This window comes from Brassica napus, chromosome A1 (assembly GCF_020379485.1).
Source record: "Brassica napus cultivar Da-Ae chromosome A1, Da-Ae, whole genome shotgun sequence".
Lineage (NCBI taxonomy): Eukaryota > Viridiplantae > Streptophyta > Magnoliopsida > Brassicales > Brassicaceae > Brassica > Brassica napus.
This window is the reverse complement of record NC_063434.1, coordinates 13412440-13434286: the sequence shown is the minus strand read 5'-3', so window position 1 is coordinate 13434286 and position 21847 is coordinate 13412440. Positions and strand designations below refer to the sequence as shown.

At 32.2% G+C, this 21847-nt stretch overlaps 2 protein-coding genes and 1 long non-coding RNA gene across 5 annotated transcripts; all 3 read right to left on the bottom strand.

The window, feature by feature from the left end:
- Positions 1–7982: 7982 nt before the first annotated feature.
- Positions 7983–9767, bottom strand: LOC106448145 (protein PHLOEM PROTEIN 2-LIKE A10-like). Its single transcript, XM_013890072.3, has one exon. The coding sequence runs from the start codon at positions 9303–9305 to the stop codon at positions 8259–8261; it is 1047 nt and encodes a 348-aa protein (XP_013745526.2). The 5' UTR covers positions 9306–9767; the 3' UTR covers positions 7983–8258.
- Positions 9768–14796: 5029 nt separating this feature from the next.
- On the bottom strand, positions 14797–16750 carry LOC106448127. The gene is made up of 3 exons (XM_013890055.3): positions 16077–16750; positions 15792–15979; positions 14797–15585 (listed from the first exon to the last, which is right to left on the bottom strand). Exons 1-3 carry the CDS (start codon positions 16630–16632, stop codon positions 15088–15090), a joined length of 1242 nt encoding a protein of 413 aa, XP_013745509.1. The 5' UTR covers positions 16633–16750; the 3' UTR covers positions 14797–15087.
- Positions 16751–19326: 2576 nt separating this feature from the next.
- On the bottom strand, positions 19327–21550 carry LOC106448121. 3 transcript variants are annotated; one of them, XR_007338302.1, is made up of 8 exons: positions 21249–21548; positions 20793–20917; positions 20568–20688; positions 20340–20409; positions 20174–20254; positions 19986–20102; positions 19774–19905; positions 19327–19667 (listed from the first exon to the last, which is right to left on the bottom strand). It is a non-coding gene; the product is annotated as an uncharacterized LOC106448121 (long non-coding RNA). The 3 variants fall into 3 exon arrangements; XR_007338306.1 differs by having other exon boundaries at positions 20347–20688; positions 21249–21550; XR_007338303.1 differs by lacking the exon at positions 21249–21548 and adding an exon at positions 21082–21223 and having other exon boundaries at positions 20340–20688.
- Between the last annotated feature and the right edge of the window lie 297 nt (positions 21551–21847).

Below are 21847 nucleotides of genomic sequence, written 5' to 3'. Positions count from 1 at the left end.
GATGAGTTTTAGCTTAGAATTGGGGTAATCCTAAAGGATTCTTGTAATAGAAAATATTGATGTAAGACTTTCTTGTTCTAGTGAATTCGAAAAGAGAAAAACTTATGTCTTCTTTATTTCTGCATTTTACTCTGACCTCACTGCATTAACATACAAACGACGAAATCTAGTATCTGCTAGAATCACTAAGCTGGATCCTATCACTAGTAGAAAATTGTGAAATACACACAAATTTTCGTGACTATTTTTTCGTGACTATAAGAAGAAATACACACCAAAATTCACTGACAGATTTCGTGTCTATACGACCGTGACCAAAATTTACGGTGACAATGCGTGACTAAAATAGTCACAGATAATACACGGTTTGGTTCCATGCCGCTCTATCCATTTGATGGGTGATGCATTTTTCCTCTAGAAGACATGTGCGTAATCGGCATATAAAACTGTTGGAATTCATATCGATTTATAACGATTTATAAATTTATTTATGAATTTAGTTTGCCTAGAATTTCAAGTCAATACTGAAATAAATCTAGATCTTTGGATTTCGAATTTAGGATTTCGAAATACCTGGTTATTCTGCAGTGAAAAGATAAATAAACCAAATCAAGATTTTTTGCACTCCAAACGTTGTGCCTCTACTGGTATCAACACGCACACAAACTGGATCGAAACGGGATGCCAGTGCCGTCGAGATCAAATCACAAAATCTTTGACAAACTATTTGTCTCTCTCTTTATTTAAGTTAGGGTTTTCATTAAATCATCGTGTCATATAAACTTCGTTACGTTTTATAACAAACTTCGACTTAACTCTAATATATTATTGATCCAATTTCCTTAGGTGTGTGATCGTGTAGGATCATACAATATTAGTAATGAATTCTTAATTCATAGACTATAAGTGGTTTCTACCAAAACATTATAACCACCTAATATTATATGACGGTAGAATCTCAACGCTATGACTTTAGCTAGAGTAAGTACAATAGATTTCAGGACATTCGCAACAATCTTCCACTTGTATTGGAATCATCTATCCCCATAATCCTTTTGTCTCTATATCTCGATCTTAGCATAAGGTAAGAACTAGTGTAATCCTTATTAATCTAAATCATATTTATCGAACTGTGATTTAAACTGATAAAAAAATGACTGACATTCACCTCGTTTGAGCACAGCCATGCATTTCTCAGTATCAAATTTTCGATATGCCCGTTGATATTTATCTCCTGTTATATGGGAGGGACAAATCTCATCTTGTTCCATCCATGTTTTTTACAAACTTCTTAGAACACCTAATTAATGTCTTTATAATCACCAGTTACGGCTGACGTTTGACAAGGTCAAGGTAAACTAATCCATAAGTAAAGAATCATGATAAACTCAGGTCTAAGGACTATACTCTATAGTCGTAATGAGAAACTCTTATGACACTCATATAACAATCTTGTAGAGTTCTCATTAGCGGATCAGTCCGATAATGTGTTCCCTAACACACATCTATGTGATTGATTTTAATACAACATATTAAATGACTCCATAAAATGTAGTCATCAATCACCTCACATACTAGTCATTCATGGTTATTAATGGTCCAAGTTAACAACCTTGACTATGGACTTCAATAACTTATAACATCTTTCACTTATAGGGTTTCATGATCATGTCACGTACTTGATGACCTATAAGAATGATATAAATTATTTTGAAACTTTTATTTAATTATTCATAGTCAAATTGATCACAAATAAATCTGAAACAATTTCATCAATTTGACTAAAATCAAGATCACATACTAAGAAACTTAATACCCATGGCTGCAATATGACTCTCATGCTTAGGCCATAGAAGAGGCTTGATCAATGGATCAACACATTTGCATCCATTGAGATTATGCTATAGTGCTTTGCTTAGAACTCTTCCAACCCACCACTCTCCACTAAGGCATAAGATGAAATTAACTTGTGATCGAAAATCATCTTTGTCAGTCTAAAAAACTGGCATCGGTGTAATCACTTACAACAAGCTCATCAATTCCTCCATAGACCAAGAATTTATCCTTAGTATTTCTCAAATACTTAAGGATATTTTTGACTGTTGTCAAGTGACTTTCACCTGGATCAGATTGGTATTGACTCGTTATGCAAGGAACTAGCAACATATGGACGAGTACAGATCATACATGATAGATCCTATAGCCGAAGCATATGGGATTCTACTCATTCGCTATGAGTCTTGCTAAGAGTTATGCCATGAGAAATTTACAAAAAGTCTTCCTTGGAATCATGCATCTTGAATCTATGTAAGAATTTATTGATATAAGCATCTTAACATAATCCAATAGTCTTATTTAATCTATCTCCATAGATTCTTATTCCAAGAATGTAGCAGCTTCTCCCATGTCTTTCATTGAGAAACAACTTCCAAGCCAAGTCTTAACAGAATTAAGCATAAGAACGTCATTTCCAATGAGAAGTATGTTATCTACATACAACACTAAGAAAACAACTTCGCTCTCACTAGTCTTCTTGTAAACGCAAGGTTCTTCTTCATTTTTAATGAAATCAAACTCTTTGATTGCCTCATTGAAACGAAGATTTCAACTCCAAGATGCTTGCTTCAAGCCATATATCGGAGTCAGGGTCAATCATAGCTTCCCCAAAAGATGTATGTTCATCACTCTCTATTATCAATAGATCATGATGATGCATCACCCAACCCCCCCCCCCCCCAAATCTATCAGGTTCGTGACGTGTCCTTTCAGATCTACGTACCTCAGGTTCCACAAGTGTCGATTTTACAACTCCTCGTAAATCTAATTGATCATCTTCTTGAGACGATGAAACATTGTCATGTATTTCTCAAACTTCTTCGAGTTGTACTTTACTCCCACTGTTCTTCTTAGAAAGAAATTATCTCTCAAGAAAAATGCTACTACGAGCAACAAACATTTTGTTCTCAGTGGGGTTGTAAAAGTAATAACCTTTGGTTTCTTTGGGATAACCAACGAAAAAGCATTTATCAGATTTTGGTCCAAGCTTATCTATAAACATATGTTTGACATAAGTACCAGAACTCCAAATTTTCAGAAAAGAAAAATTTGGACCCTTTATAGTCCACATCTCATATGGTGTCTTCTCAACTGATTTTGTTGGACATCTATTCAGCATAAACGCAGAGTTTCAAGAACGAATCCCCAAAAGGATGGTGGAAGATTTGCATGACTCATCCATCATAGACCAAACTATATCTAATAAATTTTGATTCTCCCTTTTGGACACACCAATCCTCTGTGGTGTTCCTGGAGGAGTGAGTTGTGAAACAATTCCACATTCTCTTAGATGATCATTAAATGCTTGACTCAAATATTCTCCACCTCGATCAGATCGAAGATCTTTTCTTTTCTTGTCAAGCTGATTTTGTACTTCATTCTAAAATTCTTTGAACTTTTCAAAAGATTCAGACTTATGTTACATTAGATAAACCTAACTATGTCTACTGAAGTTGTCAGTAAAAGTAATGAAGTACTGATAGTTTCATATATCATTTATACTCATTGGTCCACATACATCAGTATGTATAAGTTCCAACAAGTATATGGTTCTTTCACCGTGTCCGGTAAAAAGAGCCTTAGTCATTTCACCCACATTTTTCATATGATTCATAATCAAATGAACTCAAAAGTCCATCACTATGAAGCTTTTGAATGTGTTTCTCATTTATGTGGCCCAAACGACAATGCAAAGAAAAGTCTGATCCATGTCGTTAAATTTGAATCTTTTGGTACTAGTATTATAGACAGACACGCTTTGGTCTAGAATATAAAGTATATTCTCTAATTGACCACTACCAAGAAAGATTTCATTACGATCAAAAGAACAACACTAGTTTTTAATTGAAAAATGAAATTCGTCCAAATCCAAACAAGGAATGGAAATAATTTTCCTACTTATAGGAGGTACATAGTAGCAATTCTTAAGTTCTAAAACCAAGTCTGAAAGTAAAGGCAAATGAAATGTTCCCACGGCTAATGCAGCAACTCTTGCATCATTTTCCCACGCGTAGGTCCACTTGACCTTTCTCCAAAATTCTACTATTGCTTAGACCATTCTTATTCGAACAAATATGAGCACCGCAGCTGGTAACCAATATCCATGAAGTAGTAACATTTACTTCTACAACATAAATACACCTAGGCGATGTTTCAAAAGTATTTTCCTTTTCAGATCTTCCAAATAGGGTATTTAAACTTAGAAGAAGGATCAAGCTGGATAGGATTCGAAATCCAGCTTGGCTTATCATTTTCTTAATAGTTTTACACTTGTTTGAGAATAATTCTGGAGTTTCGATACCATAGGAGGGAATTTGATCCATTCAGTTTGTCTTTCTTAAAGACACATCGCAACGAAAACGGGTTGTGAGGAGTTAACTTTGTAGGAATAGAAGAATAGCAAATATTAATATGATGTTTAGGAATTAGAAGAATCTCAACAATTAAGAGAACTCATATTATATTCAAAATATTTTTCTCAAATGAATATAATAATCCAAAATCCATATTTCACTAAAATCCAAGTGAGCTTTGGCTCATCGCCCGAATGTCTAGCTATTTAAGTAAGAAACACTTTGCTAATTATATCCAGTATAATTCTTGGTTGTCAGATGACATCTTATGTCTTATCCAATCTATGTCTCTAAGCCCAAAACCGTTTTGTTAGCTTAGTCAAGTGAACCATCTTATATTCATACGGTAACCGTTAATTACCATCTACCTCACTCATGTAATTGCAGACACCTTGTGTTGGCAAGCCCATCTTACAACGAAACGAGCCTTGATAGTTTATAAGATTGGGTAGACATAAAAAATACTTGAAATTAATTGAAGAATAAATTTTAATCCAATTTACTTTTATATTTACAATTTATATCTAACACGATAGGAGCCTGTTGCAACGGCTTTTGTTTGATGTTTTAATTTAATAAAAATAATAAAATAATAAATTATTTTATTATAGTTTTATGATTGTTTTTTTTTGCATATGTTGTTTGAGATTTATTTTATAATTAAAACCCGTTTTTACACATAAGTTCAAGTTAATATTTGTATTTTATAATCATGGTGCATAGATGAATTGTTATAAAATTTGTACTTAGGATTAGAGAAAATACTATACCTAAACGATTAAACTGAACATAACCCGAAATAAGAAATTGAATGAAAAGTAAAAAAAATGGAAGTCAAATACATCAATCGAGTCAATGACAATATTATACATGTTCATATGTATTAACTTAATGTTTTCTTAAATATGTCTTTAAAATTTTATTTCGTTATGATTTTTTTTTTAAAGGAAAACATTATATTTTATTATTGTCCTTTTGATTTAAAATAAATAATATATTAAATAGGGCAATTGTCAATAATAGCACCTTTGAAGTTTATGTCTCAAAAATAGCACTAGAAGGAGAAAGTCACAAAAATGACATTCATTAAAGGGTAAAATATCCCTAATACCCTTGGTTTAAAATTAAATAAACAAACAAAAATAAATAAAAATAAATAAAATAAAAATAAAAAAATGAAAAAAATAAATTTTTTTTTATAGTTTCAGATTATATGTTTTCAGATTCGAAATTTTTATAATTTTTTTTTCGAATTTTTTTTTTTGTTTTTTCAAATTTTCTTTTTATAATTTAAAAATACTTTTTGAAACTGTTTTTAAAATTTTTATTTTTTTTTAGTATTTTTTTTTTATAAAATTTTAAACCCTAATTCCAAAACTCCACCCCTTAACTCTAAACCCTAAGGTTTGGATTAATTAACCCAAGGGGTATAAGTGTATATTTACCTCTTAAATGAAACCTATTTTTGTGACTTTGAGCCTTGAGTGCTACTTTGGGAACATAAACTTGGTTTGGTGCTATCCTAGTCTTTTTCTCTATTAAATACCATTTTACAATTTTGTTTAAGATTTTAGAAAAGAAAAATTATTGTCATATAACCTATTACAATTATCTTCTCTGTAAAATTTCAGAAAAAAAACTAATTGCTATCAAATAATTATTTTTTAGTTATTAATAAATATTTTAAAATTATTGTTTTTAAAATATGTATCAATACTAATTTTACACTTCTTTTGTTAATTAACTAATTTTTGGTAATTTTAAACTTAAAAATACTATCAAATAAATGTTTACAATTCTCTTTTGGTTAGGATTTCAAAATATGATACAAATTTTTTTTGTTTAGGATTTTTTTTTTAATAAAAAAAGAAAACAACTATCAAATATTCTTTTAGAGTTCTTAGAACTTTAGAAAAGGAGATTAATATTACATAATCTCTTAAAATTATATTTTTCTAGGATTTAGGAAAATAAAATTTCTATCAAATAATTATTTCCAGTTAATATTGACTATTTTTAAAAGTTGTCGTGTTCAAAAAATTGTTTTTTTTTCAATATCACTAATATTTTTTAAAAATTTCATGTTAATTAAATAATTTTTACTATCATGTTTATCATTAAATTTTTAAGTACAAATTACTATTAAATAAAATTTTATAATTCTCTTAGGTCAGGTTAATATTTAAAAAAAAATATTTATTGGTTAATATTAGAAAATAATTTTTCTTTTTAGAAATCTCTTTTATTTAGGATTTTAGGAAAAGAATAAGTTATTTTCACATAAATGCAGTTTTTATTGACACATTCATAATCTAATTTTTTAATTGACACATGTCACAATCATATCAGGTGAAATATTTGAAGTTAATTTTGGTTTATTTTTTTTAACACAAAATTATTAAAAAGTAAAGTTAGGTAATTATAAGGAAAATAAGATTATTTTTACATTTTTATTTTATTTAGACTTTTAAAAAAGAACTTATTTATCTTATAATTAGTTTTTCTTCTATATTTTTATACAACTATTTTATTTTTATAGAAACAATTATGTTTAGTATTTATGTTTTGTTTCTTATATATACAAACACATATTCATCATATTCACACATACTCATGTACGACAAAAACATCAAAATTAAAATTATGTTAGCATCATAAAATGTAATAAGGATAATAAAAAGTTGAGTTGTATCAAGATATTAAAAGAAAATACTCATGTAATACTTTTCATGTAAATACTATTGTATTTTGTAAAAATAATATGTGGAAGCTTAAACTTAAATATAGATGTGAAATATTTGTAACTATTTTTGGTCGTAATTTTTTTAACATACAATTAAAAAAACGAAAGTTATTTACTTATAAGAAAATAATAAGAGTCTATTAACAATTTTTTTAATTAGGCTTTTAAAAATTAATATTATTTATTTGAAAGTTAGTTTTTCTTCATGTTTTTATTAAATAATTTATTGTACTTGTAAGATTTTACAATTCGTTTTTTTTAACATTTTTCTTAAAAAATAATATTTATCTTTTATAATTCTCTATCTTTAGTATCTTTTAAAACAAACATAATAATAATAATAATAATAATAATAATAATAATAATAATAATAATAATAATAATAATAATAATAATAATAATAATAATAATAATAATAATAAAATAATAATAATAATAATAATAATAATAAAACTAAAAATGATAGAAGTAAAATTATTATCAAATAATCTTTTGCAATTAACTTTTGATTAGGATTTAAAAAATGAAAATTACTATTAAATAATATTTACAATTACTTTTTAATGAAATTCATTTTTGTTAATATCTTAGTATATATTTTTTAATTATGAGATAGATTAACACATGTCACAATTTTAAAATATATAATTGTCATGTGTCGGGATCATGTTAATTACCAACTTTGAAGAAGCAAGCTTTATATAATAAGATATAAAATATAAAATATAAATATAACTAATACATATCTTATATGTATTTTAATTGGATTATATAAATAATTAAATTAATTTTAATCTAATTTAAAATAATTAATACATGAGTCATGCACGTCACCACCAAATACACTATATCCATACCATATTTATCCACAAAATATTGTCCCATGCTTTATCATTATCCGAATCCAAAACATTCAAACCAAACCCATACCCTTTTTCCGAAGTCAAAAACAATCATTTTCTTCCCCAATTATAGAAGAAGAGTACGTTTGCACGGAATTTGTCAAATTGATATAATGGATCCAAGAATTACCAAACAAAACACACAAAAGTGTAGTGTAGTATTGAAAGAGAAAGAAAAAAACAGGTTCTTGTCTTGTAGCCTGATCAGTTTCTTGGAGTCAGTATCCATGGAGCTTCAACAATCTGTAAACACAGAAACAAACATAAACTATGAAGAAGCGATGATTTAACTCTCACGAATCTCCTCGTCTCGTTTCCTCTCTCTCTAACTTTCTCCACATAACTCTCCACTTTCCCATTCGCTCTCTCTATCAACACTTCTAACAACGATCTAACCGTCTCAAACGTCACCTTCCCGGTTAAATCCACCACGTATTTCCGGTTACTCGGTACAGACAACGACGATGATATCCCATCGATCCACGTCCGGTCCGATTCCGGTTCTGTGGTTTTTCTTCTTGACGCTCTCACGAACGTTTCAACCGCACCGTTACAGACCGTTACAATCGTTTGCTTAACCTTGTGTTCGTGTTTCGGGTTGGTTAAACCGGCGAATAAATCGTCAAAAACGTTCACGTCGTTTGTCTTGTCGAGATAAACCGAAACCGCCGTGCTCACGAAACGCTGAACGCAATCGCCGATTAGCTTCCTCCCGTCGTCGGAGCAAATCGCGTCGAGCAATTTCGGTTCGCCGGAGGCGGATGCGGAGTAGAGCGCGACGACCAAGTTTCTAGCGAAGCTACCGACGATAACCGAAGCAAAACCGGACCCGGATTTCGTGAAAAGCTTATCCATGACCCGATCCGTTAAACCGGACCCGGAATCATCTAACCGGTAACCTCTGAGTAACCCGACTGTCACGGCTTGTGTGGATCTGATTAAGGAGGAGTTAAGCTCATCCGAGTTCGCGAGTTTGGAGAACTGTTTCAAGCTGTTTGGGATTTGGTCGGAGTCTGATCTTAGAAACTCCGTTAGATCCTTGGTGATCAAGCTAACCGCTTCGGCGGAATGAGAAGCTGCTTCGATGAGGTTGACAAGGAGAGTGAAGAGCTTGGAGATTTGTTTTCTTTTGCGGGAGATGGAAGGAGAGTGATAAACCCTGAAGGCGCCGTAACCACTGAGTGCAAGTAAGATCCACTTCTTTTTCCTCAGAGCAAAACTGAAACCCTTTTTGCCCAAAGATAAATCCATATAAAGTATATTACAGAATCGAGCTTACAGCACCATTTTTCTCTTGGGAATTCAGAGAAAGCAAAACAGAGGAGAAGTGTATAAAAGGAAGTGGCGAAATCAAGATTCTTGGAGGAATGAGGAAAAAAAGAAAGGTAAATTTATGGTAAAGAGATTCGAATTGGATAAGAATTGACGTCAAAGCCAATGACACAAATGTAACAAAAGAGAGAGAGAGAAAGAGCTTGTGTTTTATTGTGCTGCAGATGTCTGATTCTACCAAGTAGTAGTAGATATGATGGAGATGACATAGGTGTGTAAGTGAGAAGAAATCGCTTGCTGTCTTTTATTGCAAGTTTGGGCATGGGTGGTTGTTGGATGATGATGATGATAAAAGTCAGTTGTAGTCTCTTTAAAGTTCAACACCTTCTTCATATCCCAATCCATTTTTTAAAAAGAAATTAAATATAATAAAGTGAACGGTCATGCCTCAATCGTGTAGAATTTAATTGATGATCAGATAGCACAGAGAAAAATATGACCACCGCAATTCCGCAATTTTTTTTTTGTTTCATACGTAACAAACATTTAATAAACAAAAATGGCTAGTGTTTCAAAAAAAAAGTGTTTCAAAAAAAAAAAACAAAAATGGCTTTATTTTTCCCTTTCTATTTCATTCGTTCAAGTTGAAGCCAATGGATAATGGCGGTGCGCTTTTCTAACAAAGTAATAAAATGAAGAGGGAAAAAAAAGATATTAGAGTTATGACATGTGGTTCCATGTGGAGGGTGTGAGGTGCTAACGCCTTGGAAAGAGGCGAGCCGTCGCGTCTCTTTGAAGTTTCAGTCACCGTTGAAATAGAGAACGCCGTTCCACGTGGCCCTAATTTTCGACACATGGCATGATACTGTCTCTTTCATCTCATGATAGTACACGTGTGTCTTATTTTGTCGACCCAGTATATCAAAGCTCCAAAAGGTTGGGAGTAGTAAACTTCACGCTTCATGACCACTCTCTCCAAGCATCAGGAGTTTTATTTGCTGAGTATATGTGCCACGATGAAAAGCCCAAACCTGATTACTGCAGTTCTAGAGAAATATCCAATTCAGTGACAGAAAAAAAAAAAATATATCCAATCAATATAAGTGGAGGTATCATGTAATATTTAACTAGGTGACCGGTCCGCACCCTGTGCGGACATAAAAAAATTTAAAATATGGAATAAATATTATATAGTTTTTAGAAGTAACAGATTTTACAACATAATACCACCGTTTTTGGGAGAATTCATTAATCATGGAAAAAAGTTGATAGTCAATATTTGAGATGGACGAGAGGGAACACAAAAACATCAGTATGAAGAGGTAGATATTGTGTGTATGTATAATTGCAACGTCATAAAATATTTTGTGTGTTTAAGAAGATACTTTCATTAAAAAAATGGAATAAATAGTGTTTAGAAGTAACAGATTTTATATTATCATTAATTAGAATTGTATTGTATATGTGTCGTAATTCTTTATTCTAGGTGAATAATATTATTTTTCCATAAATAATAAACAAACATTTATGTAGACATATTAAAAATATAAAAAAATCAAAATATTATCCATAAATAATATAAATTATGAAGTACATTTCTCGATAAAGAAAGCAAATTCAATTAGAAACCTGCAAAAAATTAAATAAATTTTGTAAGAAATTTGACGGGTTAACATTATTTGATAGATTTATAAATTTCTAAATTTTATTGAACCTGAAATAATATTAAATTGACATACCGTAATCGGTCTCCTAACTCATCACAACCCATCTGGCAAATACAAAAAAATAAATAATTGTAACAGTTTATATATTTTAAAATTTGTATTTGAAAAAAATAGATTAAAATTACGTACCGTGACTACGGAATATTCTGAAAAATTTGTTTGTAGACAATAGGCCTGGGCGTTTTGAACTCAACCTGAAATACCGACCTTAACCCGAACCGGAAAAACCGAAACCGAATCCGAACTGTTTTACAAAAATATCTGAATGGGACTTATGAGCTTACTACTTTGGACTTTGGTTATAACCCGAACCGAACCGAAATCCGAATTAGGATCCGAAGATATCTGAAATTAGTTAAATATGTTAATGTTTATATATATATTAAGGTGATTTAGATATTTTAGAGTATTCAAAATATTTTTGTAGTTTGTTTTATTTGTTACTTTAAATACTTTTTAGTTAATTTAGATAGTTTAACTAATTTTTAATTAGATTTGTAAATAATTTATATATTTTAAAAAAAATTTGGTCAATTTTTGAAGTTTTTAAAAATATATTTTTGTACGATTTTAAACATTGGTTAAATCCGATCCGAACCGAACCCGAAAGGAACCAAACCGAACCCGAAAGGAACCGAACCGAACCCGATCCGATAATTAGTAAAACCCGAATGGTACTTATGAGCATAACACCGAAAATCTGAAAATCCGAATTATCCGGACCGAAACCGAACGGACCACCGAACGCCCAGGCCTAGTAGACAACATTCAATGTTTTCGTCTTCGGCTTCCCTTCTTTACCAGTTATTAGGATTTTTAATCGAGATCTCGACTTAACTCTTGAAAGTGCAACTTTGCCTTGCATTTTGTAAGCATTTTATAAATTAGTTTAAAATTATGATAAATTTATTCTTTAAACAACGATAAATAATTTAAAAATAATATTAATAAATATTTTTGGATTTTGTAATATTTAAAATAGTTATTATATAATTATATTCGAACACAATTCATCAAGTATAAAACTATTATAACTATCTTATATAAAATTTCGTTCATTTTATTTTATAGGTTATAAATATTAAAAGTAATAAATAAAAAATTATTAGTCTTTCAATAATTTCGAGAATAGTTTCCATAAATTGTTATTTGTAATATTCGTTAGATTTTATGGCAAGTGATGTTAAAAGTCAATAAGTTAAACAATTCTTCCATATTTGGAAAACATATATATATATATATATATATATATAACGATGACAAATTAAATGGTAGAGTATGTAAACACCTGTTTTCTACCAGCGTGAGTTAGAACGCCGCCGTATTTAAGAATCATAAGGGCCTCTACAGGTCTTTCTTCTTCGCCTTCACCAGCCCACTTCAGCGGCTTCAGTTGAACCTTCATGTATATCCCTGAGAAATTTTCTCCATGCGCCTTTCCAAAAGGTTCTCTGCTGTGAGAAAATGACCTCATGAATTAAATAAAAAATGCATAATGCTAGCTTACTTATAAGATAGTATATTCAACAAAAAAAATAACATAAGATAGTATCACTAAATGATACTATGTAATACTTTTCCAGGACAATATTCAACAAAAAAAAAAGGAAGTACTAAAGAACCTCTTCAAGAACTGCTTTAACTTGGCGAAGCTTCTCAGCATGTTCAATCAAGGTTTTCTGGATCACTATCACTCTCACGGCCTGGTCTACATATAAAAAAAGAAAGACCATATTTTCGTTACCAGTATTCAACACATGGAAAAGATAGACCAGGCATGCTTTTTGGAGACAAGACACAAAGAGTTGAGTTCAGGGTTCTAAAGATGAGGAGCCTTTGCGTCTAAACACATTTTTCTTAGCACACAAGCAGCATCATCGTAATACCTTAATAGTATGAGAGGAGAGATTTGTGAATAATACTTTAAAGAATGAAAAGAGAATGTTTGTATTTTAAGACCTTTGGTGTCTCCTATATATATACAGTCGATTTATTTCTCATATTAATGACGCACAATATTTTGCACAATAAATAATAAAATCGTTTAAAGAAAGATATTAAATGTGTATTGTCAAAAAATGATTTGCATTGAGATGATTTTAACTTGTGCAAGTAATCCATATTAGAAAGGTAAGTTATTAAAAACAAACAACTTAATTAGAAACATTAAAATATTTTGTAAGCAATGTAATAAATATGATATCAACATGCGCAAGTTTACCGTTTGAATAATAAGAAAAGTTTTTAATATTTGTCTTAATTCTAAAATTTTGTCCAAGAGTAAACTAAATCGATAAAATTTAATGATTTCAACTTGCGCAAGTAATCCATATTGTGAATAAGTGATTTGCATATTTAATGATTTCAACTTGCGCAAGTAATCTATATTAGAAAGGTAAGTTATTAAAAACAAATTTTGTCAATAAGTTATTTGCATATTTAATGATTTCAACTTGTGCAAGTAATCCATATTAGAAATGTAAGTTATTAAAAACAAACAACCTAATTAGTAGGGGTGGACACTTTACCCGATATCCGAAGTGGCACCCGAACCCGATCCGAAAAACCCGAACTGAAATCCGAACCGAAGTAGCAAAATACCCGAACAGATATTGAATAAGGAGAGATTGGATATCCGAACCCAAACGGATAATACCCGAAACCGAATGGATATCCGAAGATAACCGAACATATGTATAATTAACCTTATATTTCTAGTTTACATCTCTCATTTTATATAAAATATTTATATTGATACTACACATACTTTAAGTTCATATGATATACATACAATTACGAAAAAAAAAATGATTTGCTACTCACTTAAAATGCATGTCAAGTTTTTTATTTCAAAAATTAACAAAAAGTTATATCCGAAATTTTTTAAAAAATAACTAAATTAATACCTTTTTAGTTTTAAAATGTTATGTCCAAATCTATTAACTATTCAATCTATTAAAAATAGTTAACTGAAAGTTATATTTTTAAATATAAGAAACTTGAGAAATGAAAATTTTAATTTTTTTTTTCAAAATCTAAATATCCGAACCAGATCCGAAATAACCGAATCCGAACTAAAAATACCCGAACCCGACCCGATGTACAGAAATACCCGAACGGATTCTACACCTCTATACCGAAATACCCGAAAATCCGAAATACCCGACCCGAACCCGAACGGGTACCCAAGGCTAAACTAAATCAATAATTATTATCTCCTAGCTATATATGGGCTTAACGAAATCGACAATAGTTTTGGGCTTGTCTATATAAGCGATTGATTAAAATAAATGAAAAATAAAATTCAAAAAAATCGACCAATAGAATTATAACAATTTTTCTGAGAAGCTCTATATTAATGTCATGTCAGCAGAAATCACTAAAGTGACTTCTCTTTTAATATATAGGGTGATTCGAACCAGTCCAAATGGTATGGATATCCAAAAAATACAAAGTTGCTTGATTTTTAAAACCTTTGTTTTTACTTAACTTTGAATATTTTTAAGCATTTGTGCACTTCAAAAGCTTGTTATATAAGAAGTTTTGATTAATTCAGATATTTTGGTAGTTCAAACATTTTTATTCGCTTTTTTTTATAATCTTGGATATTTTAAATTTTAGGATCATTAACCAAATCTGAACCAAAAAAATTAAACTAAATTAAACTGAACAAAAATATTATTTTTACTTTTTTCTAGTTTTAATAACATCACACTAGTTTCAAAAGGTTAGTAATAAATGGCTTACATAAATTTCGTATATTTTTGCATAATTAATTATCATGACATGGTGCTGGTTTATTTACAAGCCCGGCAGTTTCTCGAAAGAGAGCGTACACAAACATAATTGCAATTAAACGGATAGTAAGGGTCACAGATCACACAATACTGCATCAAAGTTTTGTCATCAACACTAGTGCGCATCGTTTCATTCTTTTCTTTCTTCCGGCTTACCTGAGCCCGGCCGTGGCACAATCTTCTTCAACAGACAGCGTTTAAATAAAACTTAACTTGGTAGGGCTGAGGATTCAAGAATCATTTCTTGTAATTCACTGGCACATCGTCGTCATCTTCTTCAAGATCACTAAACGTTACATCTTCATCCTCATCCACAACATGTTTGGTTGCTACGGTGGAGCTAACAGTTCCTGCATTATCTTCATCCTTCAACCAATCATCAACATCATCATCATCATCATCATCGACTTGAACGTCAATAACTCTAGGTGAAGATCCAGTGACTGGCTTGTCATGGGGCGCTGGTGCTGGTTTTTCTTCAATCACAGGCTTGTCAACAACTTGTATCTCCTTGCTCTCAATTGGGTGCTTCTCCGTCTCAACCTCAGATGTATCACTCAAATGTATTGTTTCCACGGAGATGGTTTTGACTGGTTCTGGTGAAGACACAGTAAGTGGTTCCTCATTGGCATTAGCAGCAGTTCCAGTATCACCACTAGTCTCTGGCAGCACTAGTGCAGCTTTGTTTCTCTTATGCAGCAGCTCATGGGATAATAATGCTCTTGATTCAAGTACCTTTATTGAAAAAGGAAAAATACAATGATTCACATCAGAAAGCAACTCTTTTCCCAAATTATTAGTTATTTAAATAACATGACATAGACTTTGCAAACCTAACTCAAATGCTACACTATTGAAGTTAATTATTAGCCAAAAAGTCCATGAAAAAATCAGATTAGCTTCAAAACTTGAGAAGAGATGAAAAGAGAAATGAAGCATACCTGAGGAGTAGAGAGAAGCAAGGCATCATGCTTGCTGAACTTAGGATGCATAAGTACAAAGTAAATCCTCCAGAAGCAGTACTCGCTCATGTACGCTGGGCAAAGCTCGATCCTCAAAGCAGCTAGACCTGTTGCAACCCTTTCCACGGCCAGCGCGTGCTCATACTGAGCATCAGTCATCTCAAAGTCTGCAAACGATTGAGAATTAGACGCTTAAACAAAATGTATAGACTCAAGATATAACACAAGTCTTGTATAGATTCCAATTGCTACTCGAAAACGTACCATCGAAGTTATGATCCTCTTCAGGGAAGGGGAAATCAAGCCACGTGTCAGGATGCAGAGCAAGATCCTTAGCGAACCCAACTACTTCCTCCGTCACGCCGATCACATCTCCAACACCATCACGCTCTTTCGAGTCCCCACCTCCTCCTTGCCAGAAACTCGAAGCCATCTTCGTAATCTCCGATACAGGCAAGTTCCCCGATAGCTTCGAGATCCCGGTCTTGAACCTACCTCCGATCTCCACGAAATCGCTCCTGATCCCAGCAATCAGATCCTCCTCCCCCTCCGCCAGATCCGACGACTTCCGTGTCTCCTCATCCGCCGGATCGGAGGAAGAAGGCGGTGGTGCCAGGAACGAGGCCACACCCCATAGCTGACTTCTAAAGGTCTTTGTGAGTTCGGAGATGTCTTCCTTCACGCCTCGTGGTGACTGCGATTTCAACGCCGACGGTGAAGACGGCTGATCGGAACCGGGATGTTCAATCGTTTCTTTCTCCTCATCGTCTTCTTCGTCGATCTTCAGAGAATTCGCAATGGATCTGGCTAACCACGCCATGTTTTCTCTCTCTCTCTCTCTCTCTCTCTCTCTCTCTCTCTAAAATCTCATCGCGACCATAAACTAACCTCATTGACGACGCCAAATCAATCTTGATCTAAATGGGCTTTCTAACAAACGCCCACTAAATTCAAGTTCCGTTATTTCACAAAAGTATTTTAAAATTCTATTAAAAAATGTTGTAAACAGGAATATTTTAAAACACATACCGGTAACCATTATAGAAACAATAGGAACGGATAAGAAATGAATGAATAGGAATAAATTTTTAGAAATGATAAAGAATGATGGTTTTTTATCAAAATTGATGAGGAATTGATTTGTTCTACAAATAAAGGAGTGAAGAAGAATGAAAAAGAAAACTTATTCCTCATGAATGGTAAAATGTTTAAGGAATATTAAGGAACATAGTGTTCCTTTTTATTCACTTGGTCACCAGTCACACCCTTAAATTTTTTCTACTTTTTTTGGGTAGGAAGATGGGAGGAAGCCTCCCAATATTATTTAAACTAAAACTTCAAATTACAATCGAACTTGTCGTGGCTGTAACAGTCCATCGACATCCTCTCGTATCAAACTAGCAAACTCAAGCGCAACAACATCAAAACGATGAAACCCAAAAGAAAGAGAAAACGCAAGGGTAGCTAACCCATCAGCTAATCGGTTAGCTTCCCTATACACGTGAACAATTCGGACCAACCAGTCCCTCGTCAAAAAGCCATGGCACAATCGTACCAGGAAAGACAGTGGATGAGTATTTTCAATCCCTGTCGTAAGAAAACCCACCACCATTTTGGAATCAACTTCCACCTCCAGCCTCCTGATACCTTTCTCCCAAGCAATCACAAGGCCATAATAGACTCCCCACATTTCCGCCAGAGGCGCCGAGCACCTCCCTATGTTGAGCGCAAATCCACCGCACCACTCACCCTCTCCATCACGCAACACCCCTCCAGCCGACGCCAGTCCCGGATTACCATGTGATGCTCCATCAGTATTCAGTTTCATCCACCCCCCTCGAGGAGGCGTCCATCCTATCATTATCTCCACCTGTTGGACACGGGCTCTGCTTTCCTCCTCTGTCTTCAAGTATGTATTTAATATTTCTATATGGACTAAATCAATCACCAAATTCTTGGTATAAAAAGACTGATTCATTCTTCATATTGAAAGGATGCATGAGAAATAAATGCGATACAGTAATATATATTCAACTAGGGTCGGCCCGCCCTACGGGCGGGATATACTTTACTCCTGATTTAAGTTATTATTTTTTGTATGATTTTGTGGTTTGTATTTTAGGTTGGTATTTTTAAGAGATGTGTATGATACACTACAAAAGAAAGGGATCATATTACATCACATAAGCATAGTATCAGAAAAACGAATAATATCAATTTGAGACAATTATTAATTAATGATACAAAATATTTGTTTTAACATCAATTATTGTAATCGTTGTTGTTATTAAATTATCTTCGTATATATTAATCTTTGTTAAGCAAGTGAAAATCAATTAAAAGATATATTATATTTCACATACATGTAAAAATATGTAGCTTATTCTAAACTAAAAATAATTTTAATTTTTACTATTTTTTTGTTGTTCTTATCAGAAATCAAAGGTTTGATAAATTAATAAAAAGCTTTTATTTTTTCATTAATGTAACTATTTTACATTTTTAGTGTTTGTTATATTTTTATTTTAAAATTAAGTAAAATAAAAATGCATGTCACTACAGTTGAAATTTAAATACATAAAATATGAATTATTTTTCATTCTTATATATTTGTTTGTGAATGCATTGGTACTTTTTTATATGGTGTCTAATAAGTTATATCTACTATTGGATTTGAACCGTTTTTAAAACTATTGAGTTAGATAATGTGAAAAATGAATCAATTTACAATTTGTTTTCTAAAGTTAGTTAAATAACATAACATTCTAAAATTGATTATTTAAGTATACACACATTATATCAAAACTATTATCAAATAAACCATATCATCCAAACATTTATCAAATATGAAGCCAATTAAGTAACACTCATTCATTTAAGCAGGAATTTTAAAATTATATTACTATGAAATTAATAATCCCTTATAGTATATTACTATAATATAAAGTTATAAAAATAGATTCAAACCAATAGCTACTTTAAAATCATAATATGTAGACTACAAAAAATATTGTATCTTTACGTTAATGGAATTTAAACCAATATATTTTTGGTTAAGTTCATAAAGAACTTTATGAATCATATAAAATTTTCTTTGTAAAACTTAGTTAAATTGTTTGGATGGCCAATTAGTTTAGAGAGATATAGAGAATCATAGAATCTATGGTACCAACATTGCATCCATGTTGTTTGTATTTCTCTTCTCATTGACATTGTCCTATGCTGTTACTTCTCGGAGAGAGCCACGTAAAAGTAATTGTTGCATATTCTTTTTTTTTTTTCTTGATTGTAATTCTCGAATTTAATTATCATAACATAATTTATTACATAGTTTTCTGTTTTCCAATGCGTAGTCACATTCGCATCAAGCCTAAATGTTATTATAATTCGGCTGGATAACTTTTAATTTGAGTAAGATAATATGTGTGTTATAAAAAAGTGTTTCAAAAATAAAAGTAAGATAATGATTAGTAAACATAAACGGTTAAATATAATGAGTCGTGAGAAAGATGAAAATCTCCAAAAAAGCATTTTTATTATAGTTTTAGACTTTTAATAAACCATACCAAACTACATAAGAGAACATATTTTAAAATAAAAACCACCGTTAATACATAATCATTTTTGAAATAGCAAGTACTCCATCTGCATCACAACCCTTAGCTTCTTCATCACCTTTAAAGACTTTGATGCCTGAGGTTTCTTGATGGCGATACCACTTAGAGATGTTCCTACAATTAAATTACCAGCCTCATAGGCCCTCACGTTATGTAGTTTTGTCATCTCACCACTAATCGAATCCAACAAAGACACCCTTCAACAGTGTCATCAGCAATGCTCATCTCCACATGGTATCTTTCAAAGCAGATAAAAATTATTAGAACATGTTATATCTGAGTGTGAATTAACAATAACTTTTAAAAACTGAAAACAACTAATTAATTCAACTGATCCAATATACCTGAGCAAACCAAGATATTTCAGTTCACGCAAGTAAAGGATGAGACCGTTCGGTGGAGCTTCTTCATGCACCTAGAGCAAGAGACGTAACACCAGTCTTTCTCCATTTTGATATCAGTCACCATTCAGTGTTCTACATTTTTTTACTTTTCAGAAACATACACGGAATATAAACATTTAAAATAGTAAAACAGTAAACACTGACTGTACAACCTGAGGCTCCGAAATGATGACGAACTCATTGAGCTCAGCTATAGGAAGAGGCTCAACCTTTGCATAGCCTCTAAGAAATGAAGGAACATGGGTGTTCCTAGGTCTTTGGAAACCAGCCTGTAGTGTTATAGAGCATTACATGAGAGTCTATTATGGATATAATAATTTATGAATCATCAAACACTTACTCGTAAAAAGTAGAATTCTCTGCATCAGTTTCGTTGTCGAAAGATACATGTGTTCCCGATGTGGCATTTAAAAACAACGTCCTGCAGAAAAATATTCCATGTGTGTTTCAAGAATATTAGTATGCGTGATAGTATGCATGTGTTTTAATTCCAGACAAAAATACACCTTCTACCATCTTTGGTTTTATGCTATTTGCAACAACAACCCTTGAATCTCCCCAGAATCCTTCAAGCTTCTTGTGAAAATAACAGCTTGTGAGTCAAACAGACTCAAAGTGACAGTGATATGAGTGTGAAAAGAAAAACAGAACATAAAAAAATCAATGACATATTCAAAAGAAAAGTAAGAAAATTTATGAAAGTATTGAATAAATTCAAATATAGAGAGAGTTACCGTCGATCTTGATAGTTGTCATAACTCTATCTTTTCCTTGAGGAATGTCACTCACTGTACTTCTCACAGCAGTGAGCTCACTAATAACGTCCGAGAGATTATGAACATCTTAATTTATTATCTGTTTCAATGATAAGTCTGTCATAAACAGTCCTTAAGAAGCCATATCTGAAAGATGCATGCTTGGTATTGGCTAGGCTAAGAAGCAAATCATGATCGCCGAACCTGACGTTCTTCAGGGACGGGAGATTAGCACATCTAGACTGGTTGAATCACTGAACCAGATTGTCAGAAGTGAGTCTGAAAGCCTGAAGTTCTGGCTGCACCGGTGAACCAGCCTGGAGATGGTCCTACCATAACGAATGTGAAAAGAGATCCTTATAAACAACATTATGAAAAAACAAAAATAGGTTCAATGAAAATCTAATTCTATGTAAAAGTTTCATCCTTAGGAAAGTCGTTGCCGAAATAATAAAAATACTATGAGTATGAGTTAAAAAAAAGGTTCAATCACCAAGAATTAGCTTCCCAGAATCTGGGCAACCACACATAGAATTAGAAGAGTAGTGACCAAACTTCAAACCACCAAAAAGAACAGATGAGCTAGCCATGATTGGGGATTTTCTTTGTTTTCTGGAGAATCAGAAAATATGAGGATGATGTTCAAGGTAGAAGACTTACCCTTTTTATAGGTAAAGAAACCGCTTTGGAGTTGGATGATATCATTGTATGAGACGTCGTGCTTGATTCTCGTCCGTGGAGTTAAGATATCTCTTAAAGCCAATGAATGAAGAAAACTCATAACGTCTGGGGGTTAAGTACCAAATACGAAACGACAGCTGCTTGGTTCTCGAGGACGATTCGGATGCTCGATTTGATCTTCATTGTTGCTTGAGCTCGTTCATCGCAGAGACAGAAAACAACAGCTAACCCTAATTCTACCCACCGTCTGTCGCGGAGAAGAAAGTTCGAAATGGACACATGAAAATTAGAATATCATTCCTGAAGCCCAAACCCATACGCAAAGCCCACAATAATTAGAAATCAAAGTTAAATGATACGGCGCGTTTCAGTGAAGCGGGACACGCGTCCCCCCTATATTGAAAGACTTTCCACGTGTCCTCAGTAGGAGAGACTCCAACATTTTTTTATATAATTAGATAACATGTGGGAGAGACCATGGTGATTAGCCTATATGTGATAATTTCATTATTACATGGAATAATGAAAGCGTGATTCAAAAGTTCAAAAATTGAAAAGGACCTTTTAGATAACAAACT

What these genes read in the sequence shown, in the direction of transcription:
- LOC106448145 (XM_013890072.3), bottom strand. Translation starts at nt 9,305, where the DNA reads ATGGATTTATCTTTGGGCAAAAAGGGTTTCAGTTTTGCTCTGAGGAAA.
- LOC106448127 (XM_013890055.3), bottom strand. Translation starts at nt 16,632, where the DNA reads ATGGCGTGGTTAGCCAGATCCATTGCGAATTCTCTGAAGATCGACGAA. An exon ending in AGAGGATCATAACTTCGATG is followed by an intron (nt 15,980 to 16,076) that starts GTACGTTTTCGA and finishes AATCGTTTGCAG; the next exon opens with ACTTTGAGATGACTGATGCT. An exon ending in TGCTTCTCTCTACTCCTCAG is followed by an intron (nt 15,586 to 15,791) that starts GTATGCTTCATT and finishes TTTTCAATAAAG; the next exon opens with GTACTTGAATCAAGAGCATT.